Source organism: Dicentrarchus labrax, unplaced genomic scaffold (genome assembly GCF_905237075.1).
Source record: "Dicentrarchus labrax unplaced genomic scaffold, dlabrax2021, whole genome shotgun sequence".
NCBI classification, from domain to species: Eukaryota; Metazoa; Chordata; class Actinopteri; family Moronidae; genus Dicentrarchus; species Dicentrarchus labrax.
The window spans coordinates 17,785,507-17,806,687 of NW_026136709.1; the positions used below are offsets into that span (position 1 = coordinate 17,785,507).

Here is a 21,181-nt window from a genome sequence, read left to right on the forward strand (position 1 = left end):
CAGTTTGGTATGACAAATGGCCCTGAAAGTGACCTGTTGGATGTAATAACATGGTTCTACAGAGTGTAACTTCTAGCTTCAGCCCCTTGATTAGCAATGCAGGAAACAGAATTTTAAGCCTCCACGATTGCATGTTTCATGCCCCAGTGCTTTAAAGGCATTGACTTTTTAATCAAAGAGTCTGTTTTTTTTTTCAAGGTAGTTGCTCATCTTTTTCATCTCATACCTGTCCACAACTGCCAAAAAAACCTTCTTCTCTCTCTATTACTTATTGTACACTTAGTGAGCGTGTAGGGACTCTGGGACACTTGACACGTACTGGCTGATCTAGCCTGTGACATACAGTATTATACGAGTCTATCATATCATCCAAAACTACGACTTTCACCCTGTGTTGTCCTTTTTATTGCTCTGCAGAGCCACTTATCTAATCATATAAAAAGTCCGGTGCCTTTTCCTTTCCACTACTCACCTCCAACCTCCAGCCCCTTCCCAGCAGACTGTGGTTAAGTCTGTTTGGCCAACATAGCAGATCCTCTAATCTGCAGAGCTTTCCCTGCCTGCAGCAGACACTGTAATGAAGGGGTCCAGGTCTCACCTGTATTTGAAGGGGGATAGGGGTGAATTACACCCTGTTTATTAAGCGGGCACGCCCATTCATATCACACGCTAGGGGCGGGTGAGTGTCACGTCTGGGATTTTGTTGCATACATGGCCCAGCCATCAGCCGTAATGATGATAGGATGTTAGAAGGCAAATGATGATTGATAGGTTTATAAAGGGTTCTTTGTGAGGTTATTTGGCACCTTTTTAGGTCTTGATGGAGAAAAAATAGTGGAAAATGAACTAATGTTATTTTAGATAATTAATGTGTCAAGCTGTAAAGGCAAAAGTTGATTGAATTAGCATTGGAGTTGTTTTTTTTTAACACCAGGTGACTTAATGTGTGTGCAGAACAGCCCCTCATTGTGGGAGCAGAGTGAAGGAGTCAGTTGAGTTATGTTATTTTTATGGCATTTGGCTTGTAGTTTGGAATTCTGATTGTCATGCTCTCTGGTAAAAAGGCCTTATGTCCAAATGTGACGGGTTAGAAACTGTAAGCATTACCAGCTGCACCATCAAAGGCCCAGGCGTGCTGTTCATTTAACCCAGATCCGTCACACTTATGTGTAGCCCCTGATTCAACCTGTAATGTAGACATTCAGCAGAAGGCATTAGACTGAGACTAATATAGAGTTATGGATGCGAATTAACTCCCAGCACCTCTCTACCTGTTAAAAGCCAAAGGTTAGTGACTATATTTGAATATGTTTGGCTGGGGTGCTGTTGGAAATTAATACAGATTTATAAAGAAAGACATCATTAGCAACAAATATGACCGACAATTCTGTGCCAACACACAGAGAGTACATTGCCAGTAAGCTGGCTAAATCTGAATATTTTTCTCTGGCTTTTGGTTCACGCTATGCTGGCGTGTGTGACACCTGTTAATGATGATTTTCATGGTGTGCATAGTGGATAGGTATAAAACTACATTTGTTTCAATGTCAGTAATTAAAATGATTACATAAGCCTGGTTGGGGAGTGCGTCGTAGTAAAGTTAAGAAGACTGCTTTGCAGCGCAGCATTGTTACTCACCAGCTGGTTAACAGGTAGCTTTAATGACCAGCATCACATTACTATTTTATCCTTCTTCAGTTGTCTGAAGTAAAAGAAACAGAAAATTATGTAAATAAAAACTACTAAATTGTGCACTCAGCAGGTGATCACAGACAACGGGAGGGAGCAGAGCAAAAGTTGAACCTGAGACCTTTACTAAAGAGTGGACGTAGTCTAAGTGTTGTTCAAACATGGCTCCTGAAACAGTTTCACCTCTGTTTACTGAGCTCAATAGCAGGTGCGAGAATAGATCAGCAGCAACAGAGCAGGCAGTGAATTAGACAGGCAGATCAGAACATCCACAGGCTAATCACCACAGAAGAGAGGGAAAGAGAGAGAGAGAGAGTCCACTCTGGACTTAGACGTTCACCAGTCATTGATAAAGTGCTTAGCAGCAGGGAAATTAATGAATCCGGGCTGACTGGGAGAGGGGGTTTTGGGGTTGAAGGGGAGGGAGAGCAAGAGGGGGAGGAGGGCTGTTGGGGGTGTGCGGGGGGGTAATCCTGTTCCAGCTAAATGGCTGATCCCTCTCATTCCTTAGATATCAAATGTCAAGAGTTAAATTAGCCTGCTAGCCTCAGATAGGAGTTAACATGCTTTTAAATGGGGCGGGGCATGATGATTCCTGCCCCCTCTGGGATGGTGGGCAGGTGCCTTTGAAGTGTCTAATTATCCAGCTCCTAGTAAGTCCTGGCTAACTATCTTAATGGGGGCCTCTTTGCCTCTGTGCAGTGCACACTTACGCACTTAAACACCAGAATGTGTGAATGTGCATTTTAGAAAAAACACATACTGTGTCTACAGAACAGTATTTAGGGAAAACAATCCAACATGGCCATACAGTTTAAACAACTAAAAGTTAAAGTAAAATAACTTTATGATATCATTCTTCAGTGTAAGGTGGGAAACATCCACAGTGGCATTTTGGATCGTATTTGATGTGCTTGAAATTACTGTATTATTTTTTCTATTTTATCCTAACTGTTGGCTCTGTGTTTCTTTGCTTTGGCTGGATATCCATTTCTCTTGGCGAGCCGTTCCTAATCTGAGTGCCACAGACTTGGTCCGGATCGCTCTGGTGTCAGAAGTGGGATTCCAATGCTGAGGCCCAGTGGAAAGCTGGCCCACTCTGGTCTGGTGGGCAGTGGGCCCAGATTCACCCTAAAAGACCCACTATCCCTAACGGACATAATTCTGCCCTAGTCTGCCCTAGCACACAATCATTTTATATTGTTACAGAGGACAGTATAAATAACTAACAGGTTATGGCTGATCATGGCTGGCTTGTGACTATCTGAAGCAATGCTAATGCAGTCTATAAGCCAATCAGAACACTAAATGGATTTTTTTTTTGTTGCTTTAAAGCTTTGATCAAATGCATCTCTTGGTGTTTGATTCCTCAAAGAATGCGGGCCAAGGTGCCCTTTGAGTGAAAAACCTTAAAAGCCATAACTATCCATGGTCAGAAACGCATCAGTGTGCATTTTAGAGTCAGGGCTTTCAGCCTCTCTCACTGCAATGCTCATTCCTCCCTCACAATGTGGCCCTGATGAAACGGTAGTGGGGTTTCGACTGCTCTATGGTGGGCCTGTGCCCCTAATGGGTGAATAAGGGGTAGCTAGGGGCAGGCGGAGGCTTGGCACGACACAACCCTGCTGTGAGGCTGATTTGAGGTGAGCGCAGGGAAGATGGAAGGCGCCAAGCAGGCTTTGATTTGCCCCTCCCCAGCCCCGGGGCCTGAAGGCTGGGACTGAGAGATGCTGAGCTCTAGGTGCGTCCCAGCAGACCCCTGGCGGCACAGAGAACAGGCTTGGACTGGGGGCAGCCGAGCAGGGGGTTGGGGCATGAGCTGCCGAGAGCCAAATTGAGATGTGGGAGTCGTTGAATTTGCCTAGATGAATATTGGAGAGGGCATTTGCGGGTGCTGTGTGGGAAATCAGCAGCTGACAATAGACTGCTAACCAGAAGAGGGAACATCCTGACCCGCCCATGTCTCTCTCTGCAGTTCGTCCAAACATCAGTCACATGCAGATGGTTAAATAATGTACGCCACAGTTTCACTCTGCAGAGACAGAATCAAACATGACCGCAAAGTTAAAAGGAGTTAACTTTATGTTTGCTGAAGTTCTCCAGGGCTCTGACAAATATTTTGACTGGGGATTGCTAACTATCCTGCCCCCAGATATGAGGCTAATGACCTGATTCTGCCTTCTGACATTTAGAAGATTTGTTCGTCAAGGAGTTTCGCGAATGTCACCCTTTTTAGGCAGATACAGGCATCTCCATTAGGACTCGGTAACCTTCACATAATGCAGAACTGAACTCTGTTGTGGGGAAGGCACCCAGCTCCTTGTGGCACGGAGCCCGTCAGCCAAGAAGTTGATCAGAAAAATACCTCACACAATTGCAGTAATCCCCTGTGCTCTTGTTGTGTTGGGTTTGGTGGAGTTTGAGCGGTCTCTCTCTCCCTCGTCTTTCAGCCTGCGTTAATCGTGAATGATTCCCTCTGTCTATAGCGCCAATGCCAGGGCCGGTGAATCAGGTACATAAGCCTAAGCCGCTTGGAGAGGTGCTCTTATTAAACTCTAGCCAGCTGCTGGAATTTTTCTTCCCCCTCTCATTGTTAATTGGGGAGTCTTGAGTCTTTCCCGGGAGTTGATTTGCAAGAGAAAGAAAAAAAGGAGCAAGAGATTATTGCACAGGAGGAGAGGAGCTTTGAAGAAATGTTTTGTGATTTCACTGTATATCCTCCACTCCTCTCCTCCTTGTTCACTCTCCATGTGCTCCCCAGCCAAAACCTGTTTGTGCCACTGACAACAGTGCTTTGAGAAGTTCGAAGGTGGAACACAGCGTATGTCTGGCTTTGGCTCAGAGGTACAACAACACCTCCTCTGATGTTTAGGCTTTTAGGAAAGGCAGTAACGGGGGCAGGGAAAGAGTTGCAATGTGCAATGGCCCTTTGTGCACCCCTGAAACATACATGTCCTAGCTTTAGAGACTCCTGACTGTCTGAGTTCAGGCTTGAGGGCAAATCAGATGCTTGAGAGTCGTGGACAGATTGGCATGTGGAGGAACAGCAATCCTTGTTCTTAACCTCTGCCTCTAGAAAATACCTTCAAAAACAACAAGCCAAGGGTTTTGTTTCACTTTTCATTTCTTTGAATTGGCTGGGAACCCTTAACTTAAGCCCCCCTTGTCCCAGAGCCCAACTCTCAGAGGAATTGGCCCCACTCCATATCTCATTATCTCTTTTAAAATTTCATTTTGTCATTGCATCCACGCTCTCTTTTATGCCGCCATATTAAAGGCCATGCATAGGGTTTTCTCTGAAGGTATTCGTACCAGTTTTACAATAGAGACTCCAGACAAGGGGAAAAAAGGGAGAAACCTGGGCTTTAGGATTTAATGAGTGGCTTGCTGGGGGTGAAAGAAGGATAGAAAGCAAGTGAGGGAGAGCAAGAGAGAGTGCATTTGTAGAGGGTTAGAGAGAGAGAGAGGGGGAAAAAAGAGTAGTAAGGGAGGAAGAATGCAGGAATGGAGGACCAGGTACCATAATAGTGGCAGAGAAAGCTCCTGAAATACTAGAGCTGGGGCGTGTGCTCTGATCAGGACGGCAGTGAGCACAATTACCTTCTTTTCAAATCCTTCAGTGACACTGCGGGAGGAAGGAGGACTTTGAAACTTGAAAGGCAGGAGCTCGCTTTCAACCTCAAACGCGAGCAGGAAAGGGCTCTGAAATTTGTTCAGTGCTCCCCATCCACCATTAGCTTGTTTCTTCCTCTCGCCTCCAGGCATTTAAGCGCTTTTTGAAAAGATGTTAAGAAATTCAATCACCATAGAGAGAGAGTGGGATAGTTCTTTTTTCTGTTTTTTTGAGAGGCATGCTTTCCTCTGGTCCACAGAGGACGGGCCTGCTGCTTTTGTATTGGGTTGAATAGACCTGCAAACTGGTAGAGGACTGGATGTGGCAACCATGGGAAAAGAGAGGGAAATAAAAGAGGAATGAAAAATGAGGGAGGGAAAAAGGGAAAGGGTCTGGGTGGATGGTCAGAGTTAGAGAAGTGGTGCAGGGTTGAACTTTTCAAAGTTGCATGTGTTTACCTGTGTCTGCTCTGTCTTCATTAGCCCATTTTTTGACAGATACTTGACATGTTATAAGGATACAAAAGGTTTCCACCAGCAGTTACAAGCAGCACAGAAGAGAAACCTTGAGACTTCTGGTTCTTTTCGACCAGTACGAGGAGTCAATTGACCCTTGTGCTGCTGAGTGTTTGTTTAACCATTTAAGGTGCTATAAACTGAAGTAATGAAGCCCCTTAAGGTGGTATATAGGAGAATGATGAACCCCCCTGTGGGCTGTCCATGGTGACTGGAGGGGGATGGTGGGGCTGTGACACTGCTGTGATTGAACTATTAGACGCTTGACCTCCCTTGGAGGAGAGAGACATATCTGAATAGCAGTGGGGGTCACTGGAAAAAGAAAAAAAAGAAAGAAAGAAAGAACAAGAAAGATGGAGGAAGAAAGTGAACCAGACAAATTAAAATAGTGAAATTTTTTTTCTAAAGTAAGCAGTTGAGTCTCCTTAGTTGTTTTTCATAAGCTTGGCAGAAGATGTTTTAGGCCAGTTTTTAGTGCCCAGTGGCCTCCTAACTGCTACACCATCTAAGGCCCCAGTGATGAATCTATTTATAAAACATCAAATATCTGTATGAAAATAAGAAAAAGAGCTCATAAATATGGAGACAGTTTTTACTTTCCCAGATGTAATGCTAGATTTTGTGGATGTGAAAGAGTTGAGAGTACACAGTGGAAGCCTGTGCTACACACAGCTACATGCTCTAGTAGTAGCAGTGCTTGCTCCCAGCATAGTTTACAGTCTCGACTTATTTCAATCCATGTCAGGAGATGAACCCAATTCTGAAATCCCTTTATGTTAATATTGCGCTTTGCAAGAGCAGACCTATTAATCCAGCTTTAACCGTATAAGTGCCATTATTCCCTTAATAAGATCACTGGCTGTGCAGTATAGGATTAAATACTTATATCATAACTGACACTGTCATTTTCTGCGGATGAGAGTGGCTTGCCTCTCTGGCTGTCAGTTCCGCGTTAAGAATCCTTGAATCTATTGCCAGTGCTTCGCCGATGCACGGCTAGCCTGAACGCTGGTAATGGATGTGGGAGAGTGAGGGGAATAAAAGCGGGACCCGTGGGTTGCTACCCTGCTCTCTCTTTGCCTCTCTCAATCTCATTCTCTCTTTCAGTTTCTCTCTCTTAACCTCCCCCTTTCTGATCGCTTCTCTTCTTCTGTGAAGTGGTACAGCATTATGGCGGTCCTCTTCAGTGCTTAAGGTAGTGCTCTTTAATCTGGCCCTCTCTTCTGTTCTTAATTGGCAGTGGGACGCTGTTGGGTTGTAGTGCATAGTGGGGGAGCCTTGCACCGCCATGCTGCTAATACTACAGAACCTCTGGCGCCGGCACAGAGGCATTTTTGCAGGTTCTCAGTGAGCGACATTAACGCAAGAAAGAGCGCTGGTCTGGACTGATGACCAACACCTTCAATGGTAAAATAATAATTGCCTTGATAGAGACTAGACCAGACTGTATGGATCGGAATGAACAAAACTTGATATGATGAATGGGGCTCTGGGCAAAAAGTAAAGGGTCTCAGAAATCTTAGTAAAGAGCACAAAGTACAAAACATTTTTAGGCATCTAGCCTAGATGCTATCTATGCTATGCCAGTTTCTGAGTTAGTCTTTATCGTACTACAGAAAAGACTAATACCAGGTCAGGAGGCTAGCTGCCCCTTATACATGTCAGTTCAGAGGTCAGGCCAAAAGTCAATGGTCTTGTCTTTCTGGTGTAGCTCAGCCCTTGAACTCAACTCCACATATATCCTCTTTACCCAGCATGGCAGGAGGCTTTCTCCACTTCTCCTAATTTTGCCCTCAGAGTAAGAAAGATTTAGTTTGATAACAGAGAGGGAGAGTGGGGAGAAGGAGCAAACAAGAGAATGAGGGAGGGTGGGGTTGATACAACCCATGACGCTGGTTAATGGGCAGCTTGGAATGTAGGCGGAAAGCCTGCGTTGCCTCCTCCATGGGAATCCATTTTTTATAAAAAGAACAGACAGAGCTAAAGTTAAGAACAGACTATTGGGAAACACTGCCTGAACTGTGTGAAATGAAGAGGTTGGGATTTTTTCATCCATGGTGTCCATTTGCTCATACAAGTCTGCCTCTGAACTCCCACATCTGGCACCGTGGAAGGCAAACCCTGGCGGATTTACACCTATAATGCCCCAGTAGGTTTCATGTGTACAAAGCTGATCTCCTGCTCCTCCCTCTAACCGCGTCTTCTACGTGAACTGACTTCCTCACAATGTGTATGGGTGTTCAGAATGTGTTCAGCTGTGTGTGTGAGGGTGGATGTGTATGAGACATAAGCAGGGAGGGAGAGAGATTCTCACATCTGCTCCCAACTTTTAGTCTTATATCTCCTCATTGTAAATCTGCAGCTCATTGTTTTCCCCCTCCAGTCTTTTAACATCAGATTTTTTCTTTTCTCTTTCTGTCTGTCTACCCTTGCAGAGGACGAAAGTTCAGGGACGCCTTACCACCGTGAGAGGCGCAATGCTATCAGCTCCCAGGCCCCGACGCCCGGCGCCCGTGACAGAAACATAAGCGAGGAGCCCTCCACCTCCACAGAAGAACGTCCCTCCCTGCTCAAGAAGGAGCTTCATGGTTCCCTGCCCCACCTGGCTGACCATGCCCTGCCGTACCGAGGCACTCTGTTCACTATGGACCCTCGCAATGGCTACCTAGACTCACACTATCGTAAGTCCACTAGCCACAAAATAGTTGGTATTATTTATTTTTAAGGATGAAAACTTGTAGATTTTATAAAGTATAGAAACTATGCAGCTCAAGGACATGTTTGTAGCTCTCCAAACAGTGAGACCAAGTTTGTCTCTTTACTGTAGGTGAGAGGCAGGACTGCCAGATGCTTGATTAAGTCTGACAGATTAGCCTCTCTCTTGTGCTCGCTCTTGCCTCTGCACACATGCACACACACACACACACACACACACACACACACACACACACACACACACACACACAACACACACACACATTTGTGAACACATGCACGCACACTTGTCTTGTTTTGTGCCTGGGAAGTTAGTATGGGGAACGGCCAGCGTAGCTTCTTAATTCCCTCATTAGGGGCCTGTCTGAACACAGTACTCCGCTTTCTCTCATCAACACACACTTCAAAGCCCCAAAGCAGTGCCGAGTCAAACCTCACCACCCCCTACTCTGCCTCTCTCTCTCTCTCTCTCTCTCTCTCTCTCTCTCTCTCTGTGGGACTGTATGAGAGAAGGCGGTGAGAGAGAGAGAGAGAGAGAGAGAGAGAGAGAGGGAGAGAGACTAATGGAGATGAAGCCTGAGAGATTGAGGTGAAGGGAGAGCTCTGGCTTGAGTGAGATACTGAAGATAATTTGAAAAAAAGGTGAGCTAGACAGTAGTAGTTAGATGAAAGCGAAGTTGTGTGTGTATGTGGAAAGAGAGAACAGGAGATAGATGATTGGGGAGTAAGAGGCTGATTAGGAGGTTAATTCAGCGGCCACTGTAGCCAGGACTTAGCCTGCAGACAAGGATTTGATGTGATAGCTTGTTTAGTTTGGTTAAATTGGCTCTGAATTGGGGCAGACAGAGTGGGACAGAGGGATTTTAATCCAGTGGCAGTAATGAAAAGTCCAGTGGACCCCAACCTTATACTGTAGCTCTATTTATTCAGCCACTTCATTAGTTACTGCTCCTTCGTACTTTGGTGCCAGAGAGTCACCAAGGTGCCTCTTTAAGGGAAAGGTTACTTAAAACCAGGCAATGGTGCTGTGGACAGGACCCTCGAGGGCAGAACATTACTGCCCATTACATCCTGACCTAACTCAGCAACACTGCCACTTCTCATTTTATGTATGTGTGTGGGTATGTGTGAAGGAGCTCTGGAGGTTCCAGACCACTGAAGCCTTGGGGTAGAAGTGTGGGGAGAGAGGGGGTGGGGGTGGGTCACTATGAGGCTTGGGGTCATGTGGAAAAGTCACAGTCTGAAATGGAGAGTTCAAAAGCAGCAGGAAAAGTCAAAAGGGCCGTAGAGCTTCAAGAGGCTTTCTTTGTGCATTGGGACTCAAGAGGCTGGAAGACTGCAATCATATGAGGCAGAGTAGACTACAGAACAGCAATGCTTGCTGGGAAGCTGTAGGCATGATGCACATTGATTTTGTTCTCCTTCTGCGCTACTTCTTCCACAGACGGCATGTAAATATATTTATTAAGCCAAAATGTAAAAAAAATTGCCCGTTGCAACTTCTTAAATATGAGGAGTTTTTCTCCTTTTTGATGTCATTATGAATTGAACATACATTTGGAGATGTCACCTTGTTAGAATAATCTTTAATGAAAATGTCAGACAAGAATTACACAAATAAAGTTGAGGAAAAAGGGAAAAAACACCAATAAGGACGAAAAATAACACAAATTTTGACCTAAAACACAGCCCGAATGGCTTCTACCGTTTTTCATTGATGTTTCTCTGTCAATTCTCTGATCCCGACTCTGCTCAGGAAGACTTATGATCTGAGATGAGAGCATAGCTGTGTAAAACACCTCCTCCTGGCCCCAGGTGTCGAGGACATGGGGTGTCCCTAAAGGCGGCAGTCCCATTCTGTCTGATTGAACCCAGTACCAGAGCTCAATCCCCATGAGCTCCAGCGGTCTGAGGGTCAGCAGAACGAAAAGGGTTCCCCTAAAACCTCCGCTTCCCCTCCCTTCCTCAGCTGCTTTGAACCAGAAGCCTGTAGAGTCTGTCGCCACTCCTGCGCCACAAGGTGTAAAAAACCACGGGCTCCTGTTCTGGTTTCTGGTTCCATACACATGTGAGCACACACACACACACACACACAGCTTTTACTCCACCACTGGTAGTCCCTCTCTATGAGGGCTTTGTCACCTCCTAAATTCATCCCAGGTGTGTGCGTGTGTGTGTGTTTGTGATGGAGAGGGGGCCCTAAGCCTTTGTGCTGTGCTTGCATAGCGTGCCACGCCATGCAGCAGACAGCCAGGTAAATCCGATTACTCTTAGCGCTGGTGTGTGTCAGTGCTTAATGTGCCTAAATGCGACGGCACCTGCAGCCTCCCCACACCTGGCCACTGGGTCATTAACGTGGTGGTGAAGCTCTGGGAGGCGTGGGAGTTGAACAACGAGAAAAGAGCAAGGGGGGTTTATCTTCAGGGGTCTGTGATCTGGGCAAATCTCTGCTATTCACCCAGACTTGTGATCTCCCACTCCTCTTACGTCCAAGGCCTAAGACTGTGTTTACTCTGGTTTTTACACCCACTTCAGTGCAGAAAAGAGGAGGCACTAAGGAAACATTACCCCTATTGTTAGCATTAGCTAATCGTGGTGATGCCTGAGTCTTAGCTCCTTTTCTTGGGCAAACACTGGATAAGAGTCCATATCCTTCTTACCACAACACTAATACACGGGGCTTTGCTGTGGGATAAGAAGAAAGGATTGAGATGAGGATTAATGAGGGAGAAGTCTTTTTAAGATCTTAATTGTGTGCAGTGTGAATGGGATGCGCAGCGTCGACATCTGTTTACATTGTGCACTGATTATGCCGGTCAGTGGTCATGTAGCAACAGTGAGCCCACTTGCTGGCGAAGCATCTTCGCTTCCTCCGAGGGGATCTTCTTCTTTAAAGTGTCTCTTTCTTAAAGACTTGCCCTTCTTTGCCAGACTAAACACATCCGTGGAGGGACTTAAAGCACATCATTTTCAATGGCTTTCTTGCAAATGTTAAAACCGCACTGAAACACCAGAGAATGTTTAGTGAAAAGAAGGCAACTAGAGGAAAGTAAATTTGCCAAGCTGTAGAGACAATGCTTAAGTATTTTGGCTTTGAAGTTACATAAGTTTTGTCTAGCTGTCCTGTGTCTTTGATACAGTAGGTCATTGCATACATAGGAGTAGACCAGTGTCTCCAGGTTGTGATGGCTGCCTATCAGTCCAATAGTCTTTGGGTTTGCTTCTTCAAAAATCTAGCCAAGATCTGGCTGCAAGGGCCTAATCCACACACCAAAGCTTTGCTGTCCTTGACTGATCTCACCAACCAAGCCTGCTAAGCTAGAAGCAGTGGATCTCCTTCACATGTATCACTGTGCTCGGAGAGCAGCTGAGCCTGGACAAAGGTGACACCTGGATCATACTGGCCCTGTGTTCTGGGAAAGCTACTGGGAACACTAAGCCATGGCCTAAAAACTGTCCTGGGGTTTTATGATGATGGTGGTGGGGGTGGTGGGTGTCCATTCTCAGGGGTTAAACTCTAAACTGCTGTGCCGAGCTGATCTCAGGTCTACTGGGCCGTAGCACGCAAGCCACTGCCCCGGCGTCAGTCTGTCTGCCTCAATATCAAAATGCAGCTGACCACTGAACTGAATGAGCTAGCTGTCACCAAACAGAACGTGATCCGCACATCAATGACCCCAGACTCTCTATAGTTAATTACATCGCTTGGTCATTCAGTTCATATGGACTGCACAGAACCTTCCCATATGTGTTGAAAGAGTAAGAGTGGTAAAGGGAGCAAGGAAGCAATTATAATGTATGTGTCTATAGGTAGAAAAAGAATTAACAAAGCACTACTCTGAACTTGCACTCAAAGAACAAACTTTCTGGCCTCCAGTTGGTTAAAACGTGACAAGTAACTGGCTAGGATACAGGTTCAAACATCCTCCCCCAAAGAACTGGGGAGTACAGAGGAGAGCCTGGGGTGAGAAGACACGTGCCTGTTTCAAGGGTAAGTGTTTGTCTTTGTGATTGTTTCAATATTGGCTTTTTGAGCGTGGTGGCACGGTGTAGTCCCCCAGTGGTGTGCCGGCACAGAGAAGCCTGGGGCACACTGCAGGCAATGGAGAGGGATCCCTTCCATCCACCTCCTTTCATCAAGAAAGAACAACATGGGCCTGTGCTCTGCTGTGGCCCCTTGGTCCAGCGCACCAGGGATAATCAGATGATCCCCTTTTATACAGCTTATTAGAGGCATCTCATGCTGTAAGATAGGCCATATTCTCACATGCATGTGCCCCTTTGTAGCGCTTGATGATTTAAGGGGGTTAAGCAGAGTTTGAAGTGCTTCAAGAATGCACTTTCATACCATCTTATGGTCATGTGGTGCTCTTACCACAAAGCTGATGCGTGTGAACAGAATCTCTCAGAATAATGGCAGTTTTTATTAACAATGACAAGATTAAATGTGAAGGGGCTAAGAAGAATTAAGAAGAATTTACAGAAAACTTAAGATGTTCAAAGAAGAAAACTCAGCATTTCTTGGTATCATTGTCACAACATCTGTCAGTGTTTTTTACTCATTTTCAAATGAGACTGGTTAATCAGTCAAGCCACAGAGGCAAGTAAAAACAATAGCACTTTGTTGATGTTGTGAAGGCTTAAAATGAAGATTTGCTGCATCTAGTATATCCAAAAATTGAATGAACTGCAGCACCACTAGCAACAATAACATTAAGTGCTATACTATAGGAACAACAAGACTAAATGCTCATGGGGGCTTCTCCTCAGCCAGCTGGTAGAGCTTTTTCTCTCCTCCTTAAGTTACCCTGTAGTCTCCAGTAGGATAATCACCTCTGTGTGCTATGGGAGAATCAGAGTTATTTCATGCCTTTCCACATGTTTGTTTCCCATGTATCCAAATCTGATCACTCCTTTTTGTATTTGCATTCCTCTCACATAGTGGCAAAGATAAGCGCCCTTATCCCTTCAGCCAACATCCCGTATCTTGCTCTCTTCACTCGAGGGGTCGCAAGTATATATTGTTCTACACGAAGAGGAGGCTGATGAACACAGTATAATTAAAATGTTTCTAGCAGCCTGGTGAAATGTAAGATATCACTGTAGAAAAGAGAAAGAGGAAGGGAGTCAGGGGCTGAGTCGGAGGGTGTAAGTGAGACAGAGGGGTAAGAAAAAGGGAGAAGAGCCAGAGAGAGTGAAGAAGAAGGAGGAGGGGGGTGTAACAAAGCAGAAAATGAAGAGAGACATAAAAGAATGGGAGCTCAAGGAGGTCAGGCCCATCACAGGCTTTAGTGTTGCCTTTAAAGATGCCTGGGACAGGTGGCAGCTCCAGACAATCTCGCACCACAGAGCAGCATCCTCTCAGGAGGAGATAAGGGATTCCTCCATCCAGGCACCCTCCTCTCCCTCCTCCTCCCACCTCTCCTTCACTCACACTCTCCACCTCCCTTATGCCCACCCCCCTCTCCTTCCTCCCGTCTTGGGGTTCTCCCAGACAGGCTGCTTTGATGTGGCTCAGTGTGAGCGGGCAGCTGTAGGCCACGGGGCTGCAGCAGCGCTGCTGGGCCACTGGGCCGGCAGACCATTGGGAGCTGGCTCGAGCGCGGCTCAATCAGTGGGGCTCTCCGGTGCCCGGCACTTTCAGGTCTCATTAAAGCGCTCCGGCAGGGTTAATCCTCTTTAAGGTTTACATGGGCCCCAGTTTGTCTCTTTGCCCAGGCTGAGGGAACCCCTGGGCGCCACCTGCGTGACAAAGACTCAAATCACTGTGACACAAGTTCCCTCCGTCTGTTGCCTCACTCCTCCACTCCCCTTGTATGTTCTCCCCTCTCTTCCTTCTTTCTCTATGGCTCTCACTTGCCTTCCCCTGTGCCTTCTGCTTCTTCTTTACTCCCCCGTCCCTTGATAGTACCTAGGCCCGGTTGTAAGTCTTTTAGGATTATTTGGGTGGAATCTGTTGACAGGGGTGCAGTAAATGGATTACAACTTTGTCCTTGTTTTGTGATGCTGTGAGGAGGGAAAAGGGAGAGATCAGGAGGATGCGCTTTGAATAATGAGAGAGGCAATGAAAAAGAGATAGACAGAGAGCAGGATTAGCTGAAAGAATTAGGAAGACGATGCAAGAGTGAAAAAGAGGGTGAAAGAGAGGTTAAGGTGACAGCAAAGCAAAGAGCGCAGAGAGTGGAAAAGAGAAAGAATCAGAGAGTTCCAGATGTTGTTGCACTCATAAGACCTAATTGGTCCAGAAGTGTCGACCTGTCTGGCCCTGCAGCGCCCAGCAGCTATTTGTCTGATTGCTGTGACACTGGGCTTTGTCTGTGCTCTGTGACACACAGTTTCCTCCATTAGCCCAAATAATGGCCACGTACCTCCAGAGGCCTCAACAGACTTTGTGTAATGTCTGTATGGGTTTGGTGGAAAATAGAGGAGTAGACTTAGAGTACAGGGGGAAATACCATTTCACTGCAAAATATATCAAAGGGCCGCACTGGTGGTGTTGAATGTTAAGCTTATGAACTTAAAGTCATGTATGCACGACCATACACATGTGATTTAGACTGATTTCCCACCTTCCAGGCAGCCACTGGTTTCTAATAATTTATTTAATATGAACACATATGAATATCAGCCTGCAGAAGCTTACAACTTGCTTGAGGTAGATCACCCAGAGCAATTTGTTGCCAATTATGAACTCAACTATGAATTCAAAGATTTTCCAAGATTGGGATTCCAGAGGTACTTCTGTTGTAATGCAAGAGACAACGTGGGTTTGCAACATCTATGTCTCATTGAATTCTAGGTTTTTCTGCGACATAGTTAATGAATGCATTGCTTTTTGGCAGTTTTCCCTGAAATCTTGGGTATCAGAGTGCCCTTGAACGCACCACTGAGGACACTCTTTAAACTGGCCCCTTCTTTTAACCACATTACCATGCGATAATACATAATTTTGACATAAAAACAAAAGTGACAAAATACTCACTGTGATGGATTACCACTCTTTTTTTTTTCAAGATTAAAGTCTCTGCAAGTTGATATTCATAGCACACGAACAATGGCTTCCTGGAAAAGTAACTTTGTAAACAAAATTACATTAAAATGATCGGCTTTGGTCAGTGACCTCTCAGCATGATTCAGAATTGAAAAAGCTTTCCAGTTTCCCCAAGCAGTGTCTCAAGCCCATGGGTTATTATAATGCAAGTGTATTAGCCTCACAGTCACTATCACACAGTTCACATGCAGTTCTAGTATCACCTGCACAAGGGCCATGGGAGGAGCTTTGACGGGTGAGGGTCTGTCTGACACAGCTGTGGCTATCAAGAACACTGTCACTGATATGACCTTGGCTCATGTATAGATAAATAAGTTGTAATACTTTTTCTATGATACATTTAAAGAAGTCTTGTCTTCACATTTCTTCAGTGACCCCAATTCCTAAATCATGATCTCAGAAAAGATCAAACCCTAAAGCGGCCTTGTCTTTGAGTTGAATAAATCACAATGGGGGAGTTGAAGCAAAATAAATGTAGCAAAGTCCTGGTGAGTTAACCTGAGGTTTAAATCAACTCCTGTCTCTCCGAGAGGTATCGTCGTTGGGAGAGAAGGAGATAGACAGATGTGAGAGATAAAGAGAGAGAAGGGGAAAGAGGTGTAGCGCAGTGTTTCAGCTACTAAACTGCTGTGTAAATCTCTCTCCAACTGGGTGGGGGAGAGGATACTGGAGGGTGGGGTAGGGGTGGAAAGGGTGCTGGAGCGAGGGGGGAGGGCCAACGCATAGCGCTTTGTTCTGCTCCCCAGTTTATCCCAATCTGGAGAAATTCACCAAATGCAGGAGATAGATTGGCGCTCCACAGAGGCCTCGTGAAATAACCTTCACTCCCTTATCCACACTGGGATACAGGGAGGAAGAGAGGCGGGGAAGGGAAGAAAAAGCTGGGGTTGGGTGGTGCTTGGGGCCCCTGGAGGAGCAGTGTGCATGCTTAGCTCTACTCTGATAGCAAGGCAAGGGTCCTAGTGCTGGCGTGCAATTTGTTAAGATTGACTCTGCTTGGTAAATGTCTTGCAGATGCTGGAGTTCCATTAAGATATTTGTGTGACTTATGGAGAAGGGAGCGGGTAGAAGAGGTGTAACTACAAGTTACTTGGAGCACAGCCTATGAATCTTCATCGTCCTGGTTGCTTAAATCAGGCTTACTTACTGTATATTAATTCAGATAAATGTTCTGCAAATGGATACATATTTTACAGGGGATACTTATCTGTAAAAATTTGAACTTTCAGATAAAGTTTGGCAGGGAATTGTTGCATGTCATGTGGATGATCTACAAGCATAGAGAACCCTTGGTTGAATGAAAAATGATCCTGTACTTAACTTAAATATAGTGGCACAAAGAGATAACCTGCTCGAACATTTAGTCTCTGAGCAAATATGCATAGACTTGTAGAACCATGAAAAGAAAGGATGGGCATTGACCGACTTGTTCAGTCTAGACAAACAAATTACTTCTGACAGCGAGTAGCGATGGAATGTATACTTGAACAGAGAGCGTGTTATCGCGCATAGTTGACGTTTCTCTTTTTACTGCTCACTTTCTCTTCTCTGTTAGTTTTTTTTTCTTTTCCACCATGTTAATTACATTTACCCACAGAAAGACTGTTTGTGTTTAAGGGTGTGGGAGCAATTGAGCAAGAGAGACAGGGAAAGCGAAAACAGAGGAGAACACAGCGGAAGAGAGGAAAAAAAAATCTATTGATTTACAGAGGAAGGGCAGAGTGTGATCTGCCAGCCTTGCGTATATGATGAATGGCAGAGAGATTGGCAAGGCAACACTTAACATTCTTCTGTTATTTAACCTCTCTGCTTGCTTTCTTCTCCCTCTTTCTTACTATTGCTCTTTGCTGAATAAAGGCTTTCTCTGTTCTAGTGCCCAAGCATCGCATACAGTATAGAAAGCTCTGCACAGCAAGAACATTAGGCTAATTTATACAGCGGTAATTAGGCCATTAGACCTGAAACAATCTGGGACCCATAATTAAGCAAAGCGCTCCAAAAGTCAACAGCAACTCCCATTGAGCTTAGCTAAACAGTCTCCGAAAGTGTTATTTACATGTCCAAACAGCTTGAGGTCTCAGTGTAAGCAAACATGATGAGAGACGGGGTGTAGAGGGGATTGATCAGAGGGAGAATTCGCCTTCACAAGAGAGCCAGCTTCCAAACTACTTCTACTGATAGTCTGCATGGGGCTGCGGCATCTCCTTCTCATGCCAGCCAGATAATTGTATGGGGGCTCAGGATCAGTAGCAGTTTTTAGAGGAAAGCTGTTAAGCACACCAAGTCATAGAGTACAAGCACATACTAAATACTCATAGTTATGCCTGTTAGCAGATTTTTGTGTTTACTAGAAGAAAAATTCCCTCAGATACCCTAAAGTTGTCACTTTTAATAAAATGTAGTTCATTTTATTTTGTTTTATGAGGATGAATTGGTTGATTTATATGATTGTTTAAATTTGATACAGAATACTGCTTCCAGTAGAAAACTCTTGCACTTTGATTCTCCAGTAATCCTGATGTTAACAGTTTATGTTTTAGGGGTAAAAAAGCTTAATTTAACTGTAGCTATGCTGTGTGTCAGTGGTCGCAAGATGATTAACAAAAAAGAAGAAATTAATATTTCAGTAAATCAAATATTTGTCCTTTTGTGAAATATTATTTCCATGGAACAATACAAGAAGGGAATATTACTTTTTGGTGCAACTGCTCACAACTTATGGTGTGCTAATGTAAATTTTTAGGGATCATTTGGTAAAATATTTAGAGACCACTACTGCAAAAACCTCAAGCAGTAGGTAAAAACACCAGTAACAGAATACACCCAGGACTGCGTCTTCTATTTTTTTTGCACGTTGACGCCATGTACCTGTGCCTCTATTCACTCGCAGAAAGGAGCGACACAGGTTGCACTTGCAAACACGCAAACAGACAAAGTCTGGAGCATCTTTCACACATTTTGCAAAGTGTTGCAGAGTTATGGTGTAACTGTGGGCCTTGCTGCAGACGAGCGTGCCTGAGTAGTGAGATCATGAGTGGGGAGAGAGGTGGCATAATAAAATCTGGCAGTCACAGCCCCGGCACAGGCTTCATATGTTCCACATTAGCAATTCACAAACCTCTGGAGCAGGCCCCAGCAGCCCTTTTCTCACTCCGCCATAGTCGCTTATGACAATCTGTCACTGGCTCTTTGTGCTCTTGCTGCAGAGCGTCGATGAGAAGTGCAGTGTTTATGGAAGAGTGTTTCGTCCTCGGCTGCGGGTGACACTCTGTTAGAGGAGAGTCAGTGAACCCTCACCAGAGGAGAGGAGGAGCCCAGGTTTAGCAGTCAAGACAATAAACTCACAATGCTGAGTTGACAACAAAAGAGAAAGAATAGAAATTGTTTGCGTATTATCAAAACCCTGAATCAGAATTGTGAGTGACAGCCCAAATCCTCCTAAAGTATCACATCACATACGTTGCAAAGCACAGTGGAGATCCTTTGTGGCAAAACTTCCATTATGAAAGGAGATTAACCAATAAGGATATTGCAAATGATGTGCTTTAGGCTTTATCCTCCCCTTGTCCTCCCCCTTCTTTTGAAATTATTCAAGTGTCCAATAAAGGACAAGGCAATTACCATCCTCTTTTTAATGAAGGGGAAGCTGGCTTTTGGTCCTGAGCACGGTGTGTTTGTGTTGAATTAGAATTAATGAGCCTGGTCAAAGTTTGCCTCTAATTGCCCTTTCATTAAGACCCATTTGTAATCATGTCTTAATGACTTCCATCCTCTCTGCTAAAAGAATAAAAAAGGAAAATTTTAAACCAAAAATGAATACTGCTGCTCTGAAAAGTTGCACCGGGGTCATTAGAAATGTTTGAGGAGAGTTCTGAAGAGCTGATGAATTGGTAGAATAATATTACCCGTTCCATAGTTCAAAAGATGCATCTGATAAAAGTTTGCAAACTATGATATCCAGAGTTCTTGGATTCCTGACTTTCATCATTTGATTGGTTGAGATGACTTCTTCAGTCCATCTCACTTTGCCAGTGGTGGTTTACCATATGCATCCGGGACAAAACCGTCGTGATTACACTTTCCTTAGGAATGCTGGAGCTGCTGTGGTGTGTGGCCACAGTGGGAAGGTAAAAACTGTGACGCGTGTGCTGGCTTCCTATGTGTCTTCCAGCTGTATTCTGTATTAGAGGACGAGAATACCCCTGAATATCCAGAAGAGCAAGGGCAATTTAGTCCCGGAGTAAACAGTAAGGAGTCCCTACAGGAAACACTGGAGATGGATTGCAGGATGGAGTCTCTCCCCCCCTCTCTCATTCGCCCTCTGTTCTTTGCGACTGTATACATTCCCTCCAGTGACACAGGGCTGTTTGCCTTGCTAATGGAGAGCTGCGCTGGCGTAAAAGAGGTGGCAGGCTCTATTTAGATAGGACCATGGTAAAGTAAACTTCTGAGTTGGATTTAAATAAACCTCGGCGGAACGGTTTGCCATGCTGCAAAGTCATGGGCCACAGCAAGAGGGGGGAGGCGGGGAAGGAAAGAGTGATGAAGGAGCAACACTAAAGGGTCCAGTCTGGGCTCAGGGCTGTGCTGAGTGAGGAGCTCCAGAGACATAAACATAGGGGGGATCTGGGTAATTCAATGAGGAGTGGCGGATGTGGGAATGTAGGTGTGTGTTGCAGGGGTGAAGGGGTGGGGTCTATAAAATGATTTCACAGTTTGTAATCTCTACAGTCATCCCCCATTGCCCAACAGGACAGAGGTTAGGATAAAGTTGCTGCAATATGGGCAGGGATCAGTAAGATTAGAGAAAATAAAGCCTTTACTCCCATCGAGCGAGAACACAGTACACAGACCCCAGTAAACCTGAAGGTTCATTTCCGACTCTGACAGCCAAGGGCCGACAGCCTTGGAGTGGAGCTGTGGAGAGTAAACAAAGCAGATTCTGCCCTTGTCTAGCCCATCCCTCTATCCCAGCATCCCCTCATCCCTCCCTCCCTCAGCAACTCTGGAATCAGCCGAGGTGAGCCAAGCCAAAACTGAGTCATCAGGAGGAAACTATCAAACAGACAGAGACAGAGTGGTCAGATACTTGCCAGAGCTGTATGGAGGAGGCTTTTACCACTTATCTCTACTCTTGTGAAAAGAGGTTGAAAAACCCTCTAGAAGTTTGCCTAAGTTTTCTTTTTACTCATTGAGCACATTAAGCCAACTCTAATTTGCTTTAATATTGCTCTAAGTATTTCAGGATGTATTTGGGAACGTTAATGATCAACAAGAAGTAATTAAAAATTAGAGACCTTAACTACTTATTGGTACTTATTGGTACTTAATGTAATACACCAAGTTGAGTCCCAATTTACTCTTACTTTTTAAGTTTTTTGTGCAGTATTTCACTTGATTTCTCACCTGAAGAGTCAATCAATCGCCACAGTCTTTTTCTACCTTAACAATGAGTTTGTCCTCATTCATTGTGACAGCTACAAGTGACTGTGCTTTCACCGGATGAGAAAAGTCCACATTCATTAGTAAATTGTGCCAAGCAAGGGATGAAATCTCTTTGTAGAGGCCGCAAAATGTTGAAGATTCAAGTCATCACAT

The 21,181-nt window shown here is 45.0% G+C and overlaps 1 protein-coding gene across 1 annotated transcript in view; it reads left to right on the forward strand.

Annotated features, from left to right (window-relative positions):
• The window catches only part of gli3 (GLI family zinc finger 3), a 91,910-nt gene that overhangs the window by 25,920 nt on the left and 44,809 nt on the right, over positions 1-21,181 (forward strand). The window contains exon 3 of the mRNA XM_051410510.1: positions 8,253-8,498. Coding sequence (XP_051266470.1) covers positions 8,253-8,498 — 246 coding nt within the window. The remainder of the gene's footprint in view (positions 1-8,252; positions 8,499-21,181) is intronic.